At 43.8% G+C, this 19925-nt stretch overlaps 1 protein-coding gene across 1 annotated transcript in view; it reads left to right on the forward strand.

The window, feature by feature from the left end:
• The window catches only part of LOC135396016 (semaphorin-2A-like), a 297361-nt gene that overhangs the window by 223477 nt on the left and 53959 nt on the right, over window positions 1-19925 (forward strand). Inside the window, exons 8-10 of the mRNA XM_064627083.1 lie at window positions 17851-18006; window positions 18076-18197; window positions 18294-18405. Of these exons, the coding sequence (XP_064483153.1) occupies window positions 17851-18006; window positions 18076-18197; window positions 18294-18405 (390 nt within the window). The remainder of the gene's footprint in view (window positions 1-17850; window positions 18007-18075; window positions 18198-18293; window positions 18406-19925) is intronic.

Here is a 19925-nt window from a genome sequence, read left to right on the forward strand (position 1 = left end):
ATCCAGTCCTTTCGTTGCCCGTTGAATTTGAATAGGTTCAACTTCGGCAACCTGATCTGCAGGCCGGATGCGGTTCAGTCGCCAACAGGCCTTTCTTCGGAACGATGACTCCCACGCAAACTGGCTACTGAATTCAGTCTGTGCACACGAAACTGCAGCCTCGCCAATAGCGCTGTCGCTCGGGCACTATATTCAAAGCTTTCTTGTTGTTCGGCTTCGAGTTCTTGTTCTGTCCAGAGGACCTCCAGTTTTGCGTCCACTGCCTCCAACTTCTCCAGTTTCTTCTTTAGCTGTGCAGCCAGGACCTCGATTTCTTCCTCCTGAAGATCTGCTTCGGTGAGCTTCTCCAATGCTCCATTGATCGAGCGAGAAAGAGCACTCCTCAATCCTCCTCGACGCCGCTTCAGTTCTTCCATCCTCTGGTGTGTTCGTTCTGCTGGTAGGCCTAACGTTCCACGGCGCTTCTTGTGATGCCACACGAAACCTTTCGGCTCTTCCCTCGCAGGTCCGCTTCCCGGGTTTCGGCACCACCTTTCTCTGTAGAAAATTCTTGCCCTGGACCTTAATAGAGAGACTTCTGGCCAAAGTACCACCTATTTATTTCGGAACGGATCCACTGCGTGACCGACCACCACCAACTCCAAAGCCCTTCCCCCAAAAAACCAAATCAAACCTCGTTCTCCTCTCATTGTCTCTCCCCGTCGTCTTCCTTTACAACAGTTCCTACAGCATTGAATCTCGCCTTCGCTACAGACCACCGCACCGTGAATGTAGCTATGCAGAGTGTTTTAAAAAAACGTGTCATTCGGACGTTATGAAAAAACGGGGCGACGGAAAAATACGAGGTAAACGGCATTTCTATGGCAACTGAATTTGCCATCTTTCAAAAATATTTTCATTTGGTTTTAATTAAAATAAATTGAATTTATTTAATTGAACTCCAAAATTTCCCAAGTCAACCTAACGGTTTTTTTTTTACAGAATTAGAGAGCCCGTAGCGAAGATAGTCAGATCCACCAAGAAATCCGCTCGATATTGCAAATGGAACTGCCCAAAAAAAGACCCGAAACTGAGGCTTCAAAGTTTCGGGTATTCAACGGCGCACCAACTCAGACGCAAAAATTAGTGGAGAGGAGTCCTGCCCCCATGAAAGATAGAAGCTCGAAAAAAAAAAAAACAGGGCGGGAAAAAAGAGGCGGAATCATTTTTGTTTGTCGCTTATCAACGTATGGTGGAATGTCACCCGCTTTGTTATCGGCTCGTCTTGTGCTGCACGCTGGTCCGGCGATAAACTGTTCTAGCTCCATGGGGGCAGGAACATGTCCTGCCCTCCGCGCATCTTTGCGACTGATTTGGTGCACTGTTGAATACCTGAAACTCTGAAGCCTCAATTTGGGAACTTTTTTGGGCATTTCACTTTGCAATATCGAGCGGATTTCTTAGTGGATCTGACTAAGTTCGCTACAGGCTCTCTAATTCTGTAAAAAAAAAAACAAAAAAAAAAACGTGAGGTTGACTTGTGAAATTTTGAAGTTCAATTAAAGAAATTCAATTTCTTTTAATTAAAATCAAATGAAAATATTTTTTGCAAGATGGCAAATTCAGTTGCCACACAACACTCTAAAAACTGAACTTCACCGCATAGCACGCTCTGCGCCAACCATTGCCACGAATGATAGGGTATCGTCTCTGATTCGAGGAGAGAGGGAGGCGTACGCCATTTTGTGTCAATTATCATATATCCAAATTGACACAAAAAGGCGTACATCTCCCTCTCTCATCGAATCAGAAATGATATGATAACCATATCATTCGTGGCAATGGTTGGCACAGAGCGTGCTATGCGGTGAAGTTCAGTTTTTAGAGTGAAGTGCCGTATACCCCGTATTTTTCCGTCGCCCCGTTTTTTTATGAAGTCCGAATGACACGTCTTTTGAAACACCCTGTATACAGCGAATGTAGCTATACTTTGGCGTCCGTGTTTTCAGTTCAGCTTGTCGGTAAATTCACTTTTAACGCATTAATTCAATCAATAAAATCCACAGACAGAAACATTCATGGCGTATGGGAAGATGCCCTAGGTCGCTTAATATAATCGGAAAGTTCGCCTCGTTTTGGGATCTAGTCAAGGGACGGCAAAATCGTTACGCTGCAAAAAAGAATATTCTAGAATTTCTAGAACTGCCATGAATTTCACTGAAACTCACCTGAAGCAATTTTGAAGCTGATACATTATGTCCAATTACGTATATATTTCCAAGGTACGATATATTCAAACGTAGTTCTCTTTTTCCCTTTTGACTTGCTCTCTTGCTATTTCCTTTCGCTGTCTTCCGATGGTTATTTTGTTTACTGATTTTCTTTCTCTTTTTCTGTTCAACGAGCATCTCAATGTCTGTTCTTCCTTCTGCGACTAACGCGGTGTTAAGCGTTGCTTTTACATGGTATGAGGGACATGTTCGCTGCGCAGATGTGCCCGCTGCTATTGCGTTCTTTCACGTGTCAATGAAATTGTTCACAAAAATTACATCTTCCTCTCCTTCTACTGAACAAAGCTACAGCCTCAACAAAGTCCACATTCCTACAGATTTCAGAAAGTGCCAAGTACCTTGCGGGTCTGTGCTCGCACTAACAGCACAATATGAGTTTATGATTTCGAGTTTCGTCTGTCTCAGAGATGTATTCTGGGCAGTGGCATTCACCTCCTGTGCAGCTTCCATGGCGAACACCGCGAACGTCTGTACTTGAGAACGGCATAATGCCCGAAAAAGCAGTTTCAGCGTTTAGTGACATGCAGAAACAGTTTACCTTTGACACATCAGCGCGACCTCCGTCAGCAGGGGCGACCTCCGTTCGAGGGGCGAATGATGCAGAACGAGTGGGCGAAAACCACGTGCACAGCGCGCGACCAAGGCTGCTCAAGTGAGGGTAAAAGTAGCATCGCCGTTACTTCTATGGATAGGGAACACAAATATTTACAGGCACTCGGCACTCGTCCAGTCACTTATATTACCGGCGAGTACTTTCTACTGTGACATATAGAAGGGGTGTAACGTTGTCAGAAAAGTAGTGTAACTTTTAAATGAGATGTTACAGCATTTTTAACGTGGCCCTAAAAGCAACCAGATTAAGAATGCAATGTGATGAGGACGATGCGATGGACTGTCAAAAACAAGTCTAAACTAACCTAACCTCTCAAAACTAACCTAGGACCCGGTTCTAACCTAGGTTCCCACCGGGGACGATTTCTCCAGGGACGATTTTTCTGTATACAGGAAATTACAGGAGGGCCGTTGTGAACAGCTGAGGAAACGGATCATAGCCGATCAAGTGTTATCACATTATTTGTTCAAATTGTGAGACAGGATTTTTTAAATTAACATTCATGCTAATGCATAGTAAAACCATTGAACAAGGAACATAAATGCGGTTGCATCCGCTGCGGCGCTTGCATTGTGCCGATCACATCGCTGAGTACAGACAACGCGGTAAGATTGGGAAGCGATTCTCCAACAACAAATAAATCTTGACTATGACACGAGGTGATTCATCACCGGTGATTTTCCAAAGTCCTTCTGCCTTCTACGTATTTCTGGCAGATATGCTGAAAAAATTGTAGCCGCGTTCTTTTATAAAGGGGAGTACTACAGAATACTGAGCGCAATGACACTGTTAAGGAAGAGGTGGATTAACAGCTGGGCTCGTGCTAATCCCCGAGCTAAGAGGGCGTCCATTATTATTCCTTTTGGGTTTTAGTTCAGTAAACGTTTTGCTCTGGCTCCGATCGTCTGGCTCTTCCTCTACAGACACATTACCTTCTGTATTCGTACCAATGAAATGAAACGCATATGCCCACTATCTTGAGGCTCTGACTTCACGCTCGCTGAACGTGGGTATTGTCGGACGTAGTTCCCAACTCAACCGGAATACTAGTGTATTCATATGTAGTTCTTTTTTGTTGTTGGTGGTGGTCAGACAATGATATTGTAGTTGTTCTCTAATACTTTCTGTGTTGATGAACCGTATTTTCAGCAGAAGCGGAGTTGTAAGGGCAATGAAACAACTGAATAAGTGGGTGTAAAGCTTTTAAAAGAGAGAGAGAGAGAGAAATTGTGGAGCCGTTGGTTATGCATAGATATATATCACAAACCAGAGACACTGTTTAGAATTTAGCGTGTCGTGTATATCTACAGATTTTCCTTGAAATATACAGATTTTTTATTGCTCGTTCACCATACTTTTCATTAGAGGCCTGTGACAACACCGGTGTCACTTTGTAGAAGTTCCAAAGTCAATGATGAATCTTTTGTTACTTCTTGTATTCACATATTACCAAAATCCTCTCTTCGTCTATCCGCATCTGACGCGCCGCTCATAGCCATGGTTGCTTCGCGGCGCTAGCACCCAATTAAAAAAATACCAAAAATAGACACACATGGCGAGTCCAGTACGAGATGACAGATCAGTCAGAAGCAAACAAACAATGAAACAGTTTTCATATGGTGGTCGGTGGACCCCGCACTGTCAGGTATGATCTCAAAAAGCAGCACAAAACGACAGCAACACTATATCACGAACATTTATAAAGGTTGTCGGACAGGAGAGCAATCTTATTCTGCAGAAATATACTCCACTGATGAAAATCCTCAACGAGTAATTAATATCGCTCATTCATGAAACTGCATCGTTGCACAGAAGTACGCTTAATATGTGAACATTTCACTTCTTCTTAGTTTGTTGAACAAGACATGACCACAAGACAGAAGGAAAAAAAAAAGTCCGCGTAAGCATATATACGGCATAAACGCGTAAATATATATGTGGCATAAAACAAAAGAAAGCGGTGAATCGGCCACATCAGCCACATCGTCGGTCAACACTGGGGATATCGGTTTCGGTGGCTTCGGTGTACATGCCTTGGTGGTGGCGTCGGCGTGGTTTCGGTCGTAGTCCACTCGTCCGCTCTGACGCTTTTGTTGATTCACCGTATATCGGAAAGTTGATTAGAGCGGTGAGTGTACGGCCACTGCGGTATAATGTTTTGTGAACGCGCGTAACGGTGACGAGCGTGGACTAGTTGTCATTACCGTTCATAAGAATGCCGAAACGTAAATATCGTGTATGGGAACTGAGTACAAACAATCATGTGTCTAGAAGTACAATGGACCATTTCCATATTCGCGTTGCCCCTGCCGACGGAATGTCGAACGTCGTTTCTTTCCCCCCAATAATGGTGACGGGCTTTTCGGACTGGCACATTGCGTGGGAAAGTAGCAAGAGGGGATTGGAAGAAGAATTCGGAAAGAGTGAAAGTGCATTGTACTTATTACCAGGCCTCAAACGTCCGCGTAACCTTGAAACCGATTATCTCCCCACAATGAACATGACTGTCTCCCGCAGGTGGGTCTATAGCGATGTTTTCCGCTCAAAGATGGCGGACTCAAGGGCTGGACATGCGCATACGCGTAGTCGGAAATGGTCCATTCAACATTGGAGGGGAAGAGGCATACAGTTGAATGAGTTCACAGGGACTACTACCATGCTCTCAACTACAAACCAATCCCGCCGTGGCGTACTTAGCGCAGCCGAAAACGGGAAGTTGGAAGCAGCTTTACCGCTGTTATCGGAAGGTTATGACAGAGTCAGCTACACAGAAGATGCCGCCACTTCAGGTTCTCCTGATGGGGACTTATCCATATGTTCTTCTGCCTCGTCTTCATCGGATTTCGAAGAAGATACGAAACATTGCGGTTTTCTTGTAAGTATTGCGATGCATACGTAGTGATAATTTTTCTTCTATCAGCAAAGCTTAATTTTGACCTCCCGTGTATGTCGAGCTGCTTAGATTTCCAGCATATTGAGTGCTTGCAAAATATATTGACGTTTAAGCTCGTATGTTCACACATTTCTGCAGGAGTCTGACGATTCCAGCATTTCTTCTGAAGAAGATTCAGATGACATCTCTACGGTACCACCATCGAGGCAGGCTCCAGTATCTACAACACCTGCGGACACCCAGCAACTTGTAAGTTATTTAGTTCAATGAATAAGCGTATTCTGTATTTAACAGCATGCGCCTTTTTCTGAGCTCTTGTTCTGCATCCTGCGACCTTTTTAAACATTGTTATGCTGTAGGTTTTGTCATTCACCTCTTGTCGAGAAGGCCATTATATACAGTGTCCGGTGAGAAAGTGTCAATAAAAATTTTTCTAAAAAAAGTTTCTAAAAATAGGTTTAACTCCAGAAAATTACGAAACAACTTGGAATGCACACACAGAGACTTTTGTCACACATTCAGGCAGTTTGCATTCGCGTCACACATTAATTAAGCTAATTTTGCTAATTGAACTCGAAAATTCGCCAAGCAGAGGTAATGTTTGTCTTGATGGATTCGGAGGCCAATGGCCATAGTATACTATTCCAACCGATATCACAGATTTTTTCAGAAGACGTGTACAAAAATTTGTCAGCCGCAAGACTGTCTCAATGCCAGGTGCGCTTGCTGATATTTACGTTTGCGGAACTTTTCGTTCCACCCAAATACCTTCCCTCCTATGCGAACAAGGATATAATCACGCCTTCTGCCCTTATCAACGTGCATACCGTCAGTCCCCAGCCACTCATAACGTTGGTTACAGCGGAAATGCCCTCGATCAGGTGTGGCTGTTTCCACTTTGTATCGAGCATAGCCAGTGCCAGACCTTTCGCAAACGCAAATTTCATTGAGCACGCCTTGCCAAGTCACGGTTTTGCGGCTGCCAACGTTTTCTACAAATCTTCTGAAAAAACCTGTGATTTCGGTTGGAATAGTGTACTATGGCCATTGGCTTCCGAATTCATCAAGCAAAACGTTACCTCTGCTTGGCTAATTTTCGAGTTCAATTAGCAAAATTAGCTTAATTAATGTGTGACGTGAATGCAAACGGCCTGAATCTGTGGCAAAAGTATGTGTGTGTGTGTATTCCAAGTAGTTTCATAATTTCCTGAAGTTAAAGCTATTTTTAGAAATTTAATGACACTTTCTCACCGGACACCCTGTATGTCACACTTTTATTAGAACAACAATAAAATTACATAATATTGTTACCTCTTTTTCAGAAGGACAAACTGTTTGTGGGGTCTCGCATTACGCAAGGTGAAAGTCTTTTCCTTATTATGAGCCACGCCCTCAAGTATCACAGCTCCAAGGAGGCTACAGAGAACCTTTTGAAGATTATTGAGGCACATCTTCCGGAAGGAACCAGCTACCCCTCTACAAAGTACCTCTTTTTTAAGCAATTTAATGTGCAAAGGGACTCCTTAAATGTGTACTTCTACTGCAGTAGCTGCTCAGAGCTTTTGTGTAAAGATTCCATGATGAGTGTTTGCTCGAGTCAATGACATGTTCAAAGTGTATGACGGTGAACAGCAGAGACAAACTTTTTTCGGACGGAAATTATTTTCTTTCACTAGATGTAGAGGTTCAACTGCTAGAGAAACACGAGGGCCTGTTAAGGGGCCGTGCTTCACCTTCATACAATGTTGGTGATATTACAGAAAGCCCGGCATACTGTAAACTCCATCTCACTGATGATGACATATCATTTACTTGGAACACTGATGGCGTGCCAGTATTTGAGTCCTCTCAATACAGTATTTGGCCATTGTTGCTCCAAGTAAATGAGTTGCCATATCGTGAGAGGGTTCAGCACCAAGTCCTTGCCGGCCTGTGGTTTGGACCTGCCAAACCACACATGAACTCTTTCCTCAAGCCATTTGTTGACACAATGAACATACTGTACACGATTGGCTTCACGTGGGCGTCAAAATCTGGCGAAGAAAAGAAGTCAAAAGTATTCCCTGGTCTTTGTAGTGTGGACAGCGTGGCCAGTGCCAACTGTTAAACATGGTTCAGTTTAATGGCTGTCAAGGATGCCCTTGGTGTGAGCAACAAGGTGAGGTTCTCCAAGTAGGGCACGGCCACTGCAGAGTTTATCCGATCCTGCAAGAGCCTTCGGCACAGAGAACTGATGAAAGTTTTAAGAGCCATGCGAAGAAAGCTCACGATACTGGACAAGTTAGCGGTGGGGTGAAGGGCCTAAACATACTTTTCTTTCTCTCTTACTTCAGCCTCACAGCAGGGTTTGTGGTTGACTATATGCATGCTGTGTGCCTCGGCTTTGTGCGAGCGACAGCATGCATGTGGTTTAACCATAAACGGCCACACAAATACAACATCGAAAAAAAAACCTGAAATAGGTTTCAGGCTTGAAAGTCTGAGCTCTATTTCAGAAATTCCTCGACTTCCTCGATCAACTAAACAGTGGAAGTATTGGAAAGCGTCAGAGTGGCGGAACTTCTTACTAATTTTTTCACCAATTGTCTTAAAGGGCGTACTACCTAGAAGGTACTACGTGAACTGGATGAAATTTGTGCAAATAATGCATGTTTTGTTGAATGAGACGGTTCCTCTTCATAACATTCCCCTCATCCGTAAGGAGTTGGTCAATTTCCTAACAGAGTACCAGGCTCTGTATGGAAAGGAAAAAATGTCTTTCAATGCACACATTCTTTTGCATATGACAGACAGTGTGAAAAACTGGGGCCCTTTATGGAATTATTCAGCATTCTCTCTTGAGAATATGAATAGCAAGCTGCTCAAATCATTTCAAGGCACACGGTTCGTGGGACAGCAAATATGTGAAAAATATCTGATGTCGCTGCAGCTTCAGAAGTTCGCTTCCTTGGCAAAGCCAGACACTAGTTTCATGAATGTCTTCGGCAGCATTATAAGGGGGTACAATCCACGCAGGTTCGCACAGCAAATTGGGAACATCATAGTCTATGGCAATGGGGTGTCAGAGAACAATAAGTGTCGGTTTAAGAAAGTGTCTTTTGGCTCCCTAACATATTCTGTTAATAAAGTTAAGAAGTCGCGGCGCAAAAACTCATATTTCCTGAATGAAAATGCCTTCAGCTGTATTCATCAGATAGCACTCTCCTGTACCACTCTCACTCATCCTGGTAACTGCAGTTGTGAGAAAACTGTTGCTGTAAGAGACTCAGAAATATCGGGTGAAAACAAATATTCTTTCAGTGCTGGATAAAAAGTTACAGATCAATGCTATTGTCGAAGTTCAGCCTACTGATACAGTTGAAGAAATTTATGATTTCTCTCCCAAGAAGTGTCTGTTCTTTGAAATTGATGAAACAATGTACATGTGTGTTATACACGAAAATCTTGTTCATGAGGCCAAGTAAGGTGATCTGTTCTGCTGACCTCCTCCAATCTCTTGGGCAGCTCCGCTTGTCAATCTCTTTCGCATGTAATTGTGTAACGACCTTAGTGTTTGTTTGACCTTTTTTGTACAGTGACAACATTAAAACACCTGTTTCAATTCATAAATTGGTCTGTAATGGATTGTAATAGTTTGAATCATTGCGAGGACCCAACACATTTTTGGTGTGGTGATGCGCATTCATCCCTTTATACATGCAGTAGTCACACATGTGCATATAAACACAAATTAAGACTATAATCAAGCTTCTGAAAATGTACTGTAGAAACAGGAGAGACTGAAATAGCATGACAGCACGATGCTGTCTTTCCTTCCACCAAGTTTTCGAATGAAGTGTCTTTTGTATTTCTATTTCCTATTGTCTATTAAATGTGGAGAACAAGAATTTTCAAAGAACGTCTATAGACATCCTTTGGCAGAGTTGTCTGGACATATCGGAAAAAGGGCGTCTAAAGCCCGTCTTTAGACGTTATTTGTACAATTTTCTATAAAAAGGCAAGGTAAAAAGAAAAGCCAAAGGGGCCAAAAAATGTCCAAATAGCGTCGCTAGACAGGCCAAATTTATTTTCACGACGGTACAGTACAATTATTTCAAATGATTTATTTCAGTGCGAGGAGTAGAACAAGCAGCAACATTTCTTTCCTTTTTACATACTTCCGTAACTACTTACAAAAACGAAACACACTCACATACGACACAATTATTTTCTTCCGTAACTATTTACGAAAAAGACACACACACAGTACAGTTATTTTAAGTGATCTATTTCAGTGCGAGGAGTAGAACAAAAGCAGCAACATTTCTTTCCTTTTTCATGAGCTTAGGCAGTGTTCACGCATAACAGTGGACCGAAACGTCGAACTGACCAAAAATTTGGTAATGACACATCCATAAAGCATAATCGTCAAAACTACGCAGTATGGTTCGCTGTCGCCGCGTCATCGGAATTTAGCATGGAGGAAAGAAGGAAAGGAGTCGCCCCAACGACTCTTCGACAGAAGAGAGAAGCGTGGGGCAAGTGACGTGGGGATACGACGTGAGCTGTAGCTTCTTTGAAGCCAGGTGAGGGTCACGTTACCTGAATTGCCCAATGAGGCCGCTTTGCACAGGCCACTTTGAGGGCCAGTTCGGCGCGCTACCACAACACCTCTCCAAGTATTCCGAAACTATGCGGTGGGGGCTCCCATAGAGATGTATGTAATCGAAACCGGAAGGCGAGAGGTGATGTCACTGGAGTGGCCCCCAATCTCGGCTTCAGTTCTCAGAGGAATAGGGCTCCTCCTCTCTTTCCTTCCTGCATGGAATTTAGGTTACCGGGCAGTCTCAAGGTCGAGGCTCAAAGTTGTGGCGACCACGCATTATGGGGACGACCACACGTGCCCTTACCGAGCGCTAATGTTGCCCCATCTCTTACGTGAGAGCAGAGGCTGCGGGTCAGCTTCAAGGTCATAGCGCTACCGGAAGCAGGGATCGGAACCGGAACTGAACCCGAACAGAAAACCGAAAAAAAAACGTTATTTTCTGACGAACCCGGACCGAACCAGAACATTTTTTTTGCTTGTCCTGAACCGAACCGGAACTGAACCGAAAAAAATTCATACAGTTACCGGTTCGGGAATCGGTTCAGAGGTGAAATAATTGTACTACTGACCGACTTTTTTGTTTGTTTATTTATTGTTTGTACGACGCCAGATGCGAGTAAAAGATTGTGACTGTAGCCCCAGTTTTTTACCGCAGCAAATAGGGCGCTGACCGGGTTCTGCCAAAAAGATTCCAGCACTTCGCTTTTCGTTTTCAGCAGACGACTACGAGAGTACAATACAATAAAATATCAGGTAAATAATAAATGTGTTTACTACTTGTCTTGTGGTTTCACCTGCTTTCCTGAAAGGTTTTTCACCTGAAACGGTTATCTCACACCTTTCTTTTACAACCGTGTACAGCGAGCGTAAGCTCGCTTTAATGTAGCAAAATTACTGCCCATGCACCGGTCAAACCCGGACCGAAAAAAAATAAAGGTTCCAATCCCTGTAAATCCGGCCGCTGACCAATTTTTTTTTGTGTGTGCGTCCCCTCCGCACGCACACGCATACACACACACACACACACACACAAATCGGGGGGTTCTCCCTGAGCCGAACCCGAATCGAACCGATATACCTGAACCGGTTCAAGCTGATAATTTCGGTGCAGCGGATCTAAACCTGAGCCGAACCAATATGCCTGAACCCGAATCCGAACCGGACCGAAAAAAAATACTGGTTCCGATCCCTGAGCGGAACAAGCAGACGACTGCGGGTCACATATCCCCACTGATCTCTATGTATAAAGGCTGGATAGCGGATGGGTGAGGGTATCGCGGGAAAGGGTACGTCAACCGGCCGCCATATTGCGGTGCTCAAAAGAGCCATTACAGCCCATTGGAATGCATGTAAGCTGTGACAAATTTTGCTATTTGTGAGCGCTTCCCTTGCTGCTTCGCTAAAATTTTCCATGGATCGCTGCAGAAATTCCTCGTGATTGGATTCCTTACGTTTTTGTGTGAAATCCCGTCACATACATATTATTTCCTGTCTATTTTGTACTCGTATGAGGTCGTGTCGTTCCAATTTTGTACTTTGAACTTCGATTATGTGATTTGCTGGTTTTGTGTGGTGTTGTATTTGTTGTGTTACGTTTCCTTTGTCGTCTGTCAGCGTGTGCAGCGTGTTGCTTCTCGTGTTTCTCCCATTTCCTTCCTGCTCGGGGGTGTGGAATGCCAGGGAATGTTTGGCACGTTTGTTTATGTAACCACCTTAATATGCTTGGGTGTAAACATTATGCTTTGCACAGGAAGTTTAGATATGACTAGTTATGACACGAAATGTCGAACGGCACTAAAGCACTTCCAGAGGACTAGAATGATATGTGATATAAAGGCTATATGACGGTAAAAACATATCGACTAGAAATATGTGCACTGTGGAAGTAAATGGCGGTAAAGACTGTTCAAAATGACTAGAGATAGAGTGAATGAGTCATAAAAAGGCTAAGTAGCAAGGTCTTGTGGTGAAAGCTCCAACATCAAAGTATCACAAGTCCAGTTGCAATAGCAAGTTTGAAGCAGTCAACCAGGTAAGTGGGCAGAGTGCATTACTGGTTGTTGAATATGATCAACATTGACAATTTCTTTCGCAGATGAGGCCTGGCTGTCACCTTCTCTGTATATTCCTTGGCAAGGTGGTACAGTCCGATACTGCTGTAGCACTGGGAAACTTCTTTGATCAGACGGATCACATTGCTTTCATTTGGGCTGCATTCAAACATATATTGTCGCAAACTTAAGCAGGGAGAATAAAGAGTAGACATTCGAGGTTGAAAAATTATTTATTGTATCTAAGTAAAGTAAACATGCTGGAACGCACCAAAGAGACATGTGGCTGGTGTGTTTGTATGTCCCACTAATACGAGTTTGTACGTTAGGCAAAATTTTCATGCAATACTTTTTCTTTATATGCTTTTTCCCATCTTAGTACTGTCCTATCCAATATGAAGTGGCTTTTAACTGCATATGAATGCATAATTCGGGAGTGTTTTCATATATTGGCCTAGTTGCAGCTTTAAGGTGCCTGCAGTACTGATTCCAATCATCAATCATCGCTTGAAACTCTTAACTAGGGAACATGATTCATACAGGCTAGACTTTCATGCAAATACACACTTTCAACCAGAGTTCGAGGCAAGTCATTACTGTAACTAAGTTCCTTTTTTTGGTAACTTATAACTTAACTCTCTACGTTTGCGCCGTGGTAACTTTCAGGGGAACTCATTTCTTTTTCAGGTAACTTTGCCAAAGTAACTTAAGCTAAGTTCCAAGTTACTTTTAATTCGCTTTTCACTCACGTCCACTTGTTTTCTTGTTTTCTCTCCGGTTCCTCCATGGCATTTTATGTCATAAAACGTGATGTTCAATCAATGACAGTATTCTGTTCAGGAAGTTAGAACCGCCGCTATGGAAATGAAGCTGAACCATTGTATGCCCACAGGGAATAAGATGCAAAGCATTGTTGGACATAAACGAAAACTCAACGCAGGCAACTCAGGGTCGAGCTCAACTGCTCATATGCGCTGCACCTGTGTAGTGCTATTTTATGTCCGAAGTAACTTGGGAGTAACTCGTTCTTTTTTTTTAAGTAACTCCGTAACTCCGAGTTACGTTTCGGGCTGAATAACTTCGTTATTAACTTAGTTACATTTTTCACACGGTAACTTCGTAGGGAGTTCCTTTTGACTGGTAACTTCTCGATCTATGCTTTCAACTCTGCATGCTTTTTGTACACTTTATAAAGTAAGATACTTTTGCCCCAGTGAATTTGTTGTGTGTTTTAAATGCATGCAAGTGAATTTCTAGAGGTGCATATTTTGAGCAAGATTAATGAATTTTTCATGCATGTGTTCAACCAGCTTTTAGTTCATATAAATCCGGCCTCTACATATGCCGTATGCATTATTACTTTCTTTGGGGTGTTCTGGGAAGTCGAACTTGTTGGGCACAGCGTCAGGCCTCAGTCGAACGGTTTGCCCTGTTCTGTCGAAGCACCTGTCTTTAAAATGTTTACTGCAGACCAGTGATGTCCTTGACGGCGTCCAGTCCCTTCGCCTGACATTCACCACACACTTTTTTAAATGTTGTGGGTGGCTGTGAGGGAACCTGCATTGAACAATTTATGCCATCAATTACGGCAGGGATGACAAGGCTGATCCAAGCAAGCAATCGATACCGTGACCAACAATCTGAGCCGTAGATCCCACACCTGACAAGCGCACTTCAACGCCTGCTATGTGCCGAGACCATACCCGTGAACTGCAGGAAGTCTGGACTATCACAATGACTCTATCCAGATAACGTACTGCTTAAAGTTTAACATTTAGATCTTGAGATACGAGTGACAAAGTGCCGCGCACATTCTTCAACAGCAACGTTTTGTCGCCCCGCTCGTGGATTAATAAATCACATTTATGAGTAAAACTAAGTCACTTACTTGTGAAATGTCGTCCCCGGTATCTTGCCAGTACGGGCAGTACACCCATAACCACAGCAGACAGGTATGACACCACAAAAATGCTACGCAAAGGCGCATGCAGAATATGCAGCTGAGTCGCGGACGGCAATGTTTTGAGCTTCGCAAGATGGCGGCCGGGGACCGTACGGTTGCACCCTCAATCCTCTATCCAGCCTATTACTATAGAGATCAGTGCATATCCCGAGGCGAGCGCTACCGGTGCGCCATCTGTTAGGCAGCGCTCCGCCTTCCGAGTCCTCCTATTGGCGCTAGCCTCCGTCGCTCTTGGTCAGCAAAGAAAGGCACACGATAAGGCAGTCGTCCCAAAGTGATCGTTGTTGCTATTCCGGCGATGGTTTCTAGAAGAATTAATGTACCAGCCTGGTAGCACCAATAAGCTGCTGCTGGCGCGTAAGGACAAAGTCGAGTACGTAGTTCATTACGCATCGCTTGCACTCTATTGCAGATTGGGCATGAAAGCGGCGAAAGTTCACCGAATTCTCAAATTTTGCCAGGAACTATTCCTGTGCCCCTCCATCGAGGACTCGACGAGTTTATTCGGGTACGACAATGGCGTTGTTTTTATACAAACTCTCAAATAACGCGTCTTCGGAAGAACACTACGAAATAAATTTAATATGCATTTAATATTCGTGTAGCCTTCAATGATGAGACGTCGACTCCCTTTGAGACCCAGGTAGAATACGTGAGGATCGAAATTTTGTTCCCCGATTGCGTCATGTACGACATGCGCAAAAGAAAAATGCGATGCAATTTTCCACTCCAAATTGTCTTTACAATTTTAGAGTTGATTAAATTTACCACGTATTGATTCTACTACGAAACCCCGTTGAGTGAGCTCACTGTTCCAGTGACCACTTTGCCAAACCACCAGTTTGCGTCAAGTGACCTGTGATCACTTTGACATAAAGTCACCTATTCTTAGCCTGTTCCGTATGGAGTACGAAGATCAGTTACGCGATCGCCGACGACCACTTAGATTTGTCTTCCTTCGACCGCGATCGTCTTCTGTGTAGCCAAAAGAGTCGTAGGAGGCTTGGCGCTTTCAAAAGCGAAGCTGACAGTATACCTATTGAAGAAGTAATACGTTTTGAAAGCTAAAATGCAAACTAGCTGGTGGAGCAAGAACTGGATTAGCAAGAGCAAAAGGAGCCAAAAATATTATTCTACACAAGTACATCCTCCATGAGACGAACTGCGATACATTGGATCACAAAAGCGTATCGAACGATCAACCGTCAACAGTTCGAAAGAAACACCGTATGTATACAATCAGAAACGTGAAGAGAAGTCTGATGGCATCCTCAACAACACAACGCTGTCCTACTGCCATCCGATGTACATCAGAAGTCGGATGTTGGGGTATCCTGGGCATAACGAGTTTCGTCCGATATATGTACGCGGGTAGGTCTAAGTCAAAGAAAGAAGTCCTTTTTGACGTCTGACAGACATCCAGCCCAGCAACACACGGCTCTCCTAGGGATTCCAGCGAATTCCGACCAAGGAATTCGTAATTCCAGCGAATTTCAACCAAGCAAGGAACCTGACCATCTCCAATTTTTTGGAAAAAAATATATTCTTCAGGGGACGGGAAATGATGAAAAATGCGCTTATATTTAAGCCCCAACCTTCAGCCATTTTCGAGGGAGATGGGGAGAAAGAAACTGGTCGAAACGTGACCCAGTCGTTTCGGGTTACTTTGCGGGCTTCTCAATTGAGAACTATGCGGTTCTAAGAGCCACAATTTTTTTCACCTGCTCACTACTACATGGACAACACACTTTCTTCTTCTTCCCCATTGGTAACAAACTTTTTTCGTAAAAAAATGGCAAACTCGCAAGAAAACGCGGAGCCATCCTGTACTGACGCTGTTTATCGGAGAATAATGAAACCTACGCCATTCGTTTCGCCATTGCATGCCCTATCTGTTGATGCCATTTTCATTGTTCTAGAGTTAATCTGCTAGAAGCAGATTGTACTAATCCTACAGGTGGTATCGCGATTTAGCTGTATTTCGGCCGGCACAAAAAAAAGTCGTTGTTCACGTTCGGTTGTTAGATTTCTATTGAAATGTCCTCTGACGCACCAGGAAAAACACTGCAGTAGATGAGTAGAAATCCAGCGAACCGGTAGAGATGTAGGAAAGGAGTTGCCTCAGGACAGAAGCCGCCGATATTTCGAACAGAGACTGTTCTTCTTCTGGGCACCGTCCTCATCATTGGCATGGTATTTAAAGGGTTAGGTGTGACGTGTTTAAAGGTTCATGCGAATTGTGGGTCAACAGCCCGGAGGGAAGAAAGGTCCGTACGGGTTTTTACGGCGGGAGTGAATGGCTGCTTTGTTAGAGTGTGGAGGGGATTATGTGAACGTAGTGATCTAGGCTACAGACCGGTTGCAGAAAAATGGAAGGTTCACGAACACGTGGACGAAACGGGACAACAGGCAAGAATTCGCAAGCATAGCGAAAGATAAGGAGGTTAGTGGTTACGTGGGGAAAATTCCAGAACGAACAATTTTTTTAATATATATATATATTTGTAATACAAAGTTGTGGCATGCAATAAAGAGAGCAGAAAGCAGTGGTCATGCAGAACATAACAGATGATAATGGAGGTAGATGGGAAAAGCATATTTTATTTGTGAAGTGTTTCTAGGGTGCCTTGTGATTTGTTGATACCGGACGGGTGAAGAGCGTTGAACTTGTATATGAGATAAGACTCCCTATCACGTCTGTCACGTGTGGATCTAAACCCGGTTTCTATATATTCGGTATTCGGTATTCTATATATTCGGTACTATATATTCTAGAAACCGGGTTTAGATCCACACGTGACAGACGTGATAGGGAGTCTTATCTCATATACAAGTTCAACGCTCTTCACCCGTCCGGTATCAACAAATCACAAGGCACCCTAGAAACACTTCACAAATAAAATATGCTTTTCCCATCTACCTCCATTATCATCTGTTATGTTCTGCATGGCCACTGCTTTCTGCTCTCTTTATTGCATGCCACAACTTTGTATTACAAATATATATATATATAAAAAAAATTGTTCGTTCTGGAATTTTCCCCACGTAACCACTAACCTCCTTATCTTTCGCTATGCTTGCGAATTCTTGCCTGTTGTCCCGTTTCGTCCACGTGTTCGTGAACCTTCCATTTTTCTGCAACCGGTCTGTAGCCTAGATCACTACGTTCACATAATCCCCTCCACACTTTAACAAAGCAGCCATTCACTCCCGCCGTAAAAACCCGTACGGACCTTTCTTCCCTCCGGGCTGTTGACCCACAATTCGCATGAGCCTTTAAACACGTCACACCTAACCCTTTAAATACCATGCCAATGATGAGGACGGTGCCCAGAAGAAGAACAGTCTCTGTTCGAAATATCGGCGGCTTCTGTCCTGAGGCAACTCCCTTCCTACTGCAGTAGATGAGGGTGACAGAAGTTATACAGAAACCAATGGACACCTGTTCCCTGAAACTCATATTGTATGATTATAGAAAAGGGGAACCCAGACGATCTACCTGGTATCTACAGTGGTACAGCTGCTTCGTCCACCAATACAATCTATGTCATCTACCGCTCCAAACTGAACCAGAATGGTATCATACATGGATACATGACAACGATACAGTACGAGTCCACGTGGCTGAATAGTACGTTGCCTACTTTTTTTTTTCTGATTTCTTGAAGCTGGATTAGTTCGCCTCTGATTGTTCTTGTAGGACCCCACTTCGTTGCATCTTTCGACACTGACGATCACGTTTACTACTTCTTCCGCGAGAACGCTATTGAGTACAGCAACTGCGGAGTGGTCATCTACTCCAGAGTTGCTAGGGTGTGTAAGGTGAGCGCATATCTTTGGCGCTCATGTAGTCTTATTTGGTGAAGCGTTACATTTGACTTGCTGTTCCACGTGCTTATCTGACCACTGAATTTGCAGAGAGACACTGGTCACAGCCTGAATACCTATAAACATACTTGGACGACATTCCTCAAGGCAAGACTTAACTGTTCCATTCCCGGAGAATATCCATTCTACTTCAACGAAATTCGTAAGAGGGTTACTCGTACAATACTTCTTAAGATAAATGACCGCCGATACACGGGAACTGCATTGGAATGGCCTTGAAAGCATTTGAAAAGGCGAATGCAAAAATCCAACCGTTGTTGTTTCCATAAAAGCGCTGTATGTATTACACTGTGCATGTGAAAGAAACTGAAAATGAATGCGGTAGCAACACTGCATTCACTGCTGTCTGTTCACGCAAACTGTGAAGCGTCCCTTAATGTGGGACACCACAAGATCACCACAAAGGCTGTGGTACACCCGTAACCTTGGGATGTCAGGAACATGTGTACGACATAGCTCGTTTCAAAACTGCGCAGATTTTATTCGACCGAATTTATTACGAAGCAAGCGCTTCGCCTCTGTGAAGCAAGAGGGCACTGAAAGCAACACAGTGCTGACATCATGCGGCAAGGGAGAATACAGGTTGCGAAGCAGACGACAGTGCTGAGTGACGTCACGGTATAGCATACAGCTATGTTTTCTGCTCTTCGCATTTCGGTTTCAGTTTGCTATTGTCGTCCCTTACGAATTAATTACGCACACAAAATGAATGCGAATGTTGTATCCTGTATCGAGGGGGTGGTTCGTATACGGTATGCTGCTTACCTAATTTTATGAGCAACTACAACAACTTTATGACGAGATGATGAGTGGGGAGTTTCATCGGCAAGGGCGATACTCTACCCCATTGCTGGTGGTGATGCGGGGAATGAAGTAATGAGTCCCTTCACAATAGGGATCGAAGTCCTGTGGAGTCCAGTAAGGTGAAGAGAGGCTTGAGGGCAGAGCGTTGGTGGGCTGGATGCGGCCAGGGACCAAGCAATTTTGTGAGAGAGAGGGGGAGGGAGTCGAGCTCGTTAAGGGATCCGGAGAGTACGGTTCGGGAAGGTTGGTAGTGTATGCAGCGAAGAAGAATGTGCTCTAGATTTTCAATAGCACCGTAGTGGCTGCAGTGGGGAGAGTCAACCTGCCCCAAGCGGTAGCGCCACTGAGCTGTGAGTAGTATAGGAATAATACAACTTAACGAGCAACTTGACATCTTCCTCGTCTCTCACCCCCCCCCCTGCCACCCCCAATTTTGCAATTTCCACCCCCATCCAATTTTTATTTGCGACTTTTTCACTTAAAATCGCTCATACACGCATAACAATGCGATAATAGAGCGTAGAAGATAAATTTCAATTACTAAATTCAATTACTATCATTCCAACGAGACAGAGAGAGAGGTGGAAAATATCAAATTACCGTTAAGTTGTATTTTTCTCTAATGAGACACATGAATGAAGCGCACATACGCATAAATACATTTTCTAAACTCATTCAATAATTCAAGTCATTACTATACATATACAACTCATTAATGTGTCAGTCCAGGTTCGGTACCAGCATCAGCCCATGGGCGCCGCCATTTACAAAGCGTCACACCAGGCAGGTTGGAAAGCATCACGTCAGGTGGCAGCACCGCTGTCATCATGGAGACTTCCGACTTCATGCAAAAAAAGA

The sequence above is a fragment of the Ornithodoros turicata genome, chromosome 5, assembly GCF_037126465.1.
Source record: "Ornithodoros turicata isolate Travis chromosome 5, ASM3712646v1, whole genome shotgun sequence".
Lineage (NCBI taxonomy): Eukaryota > Metazoa > Arthropoda > Arachnida > Ixodida > Argasidae > Ornithodoros > Ornithodoros turicata.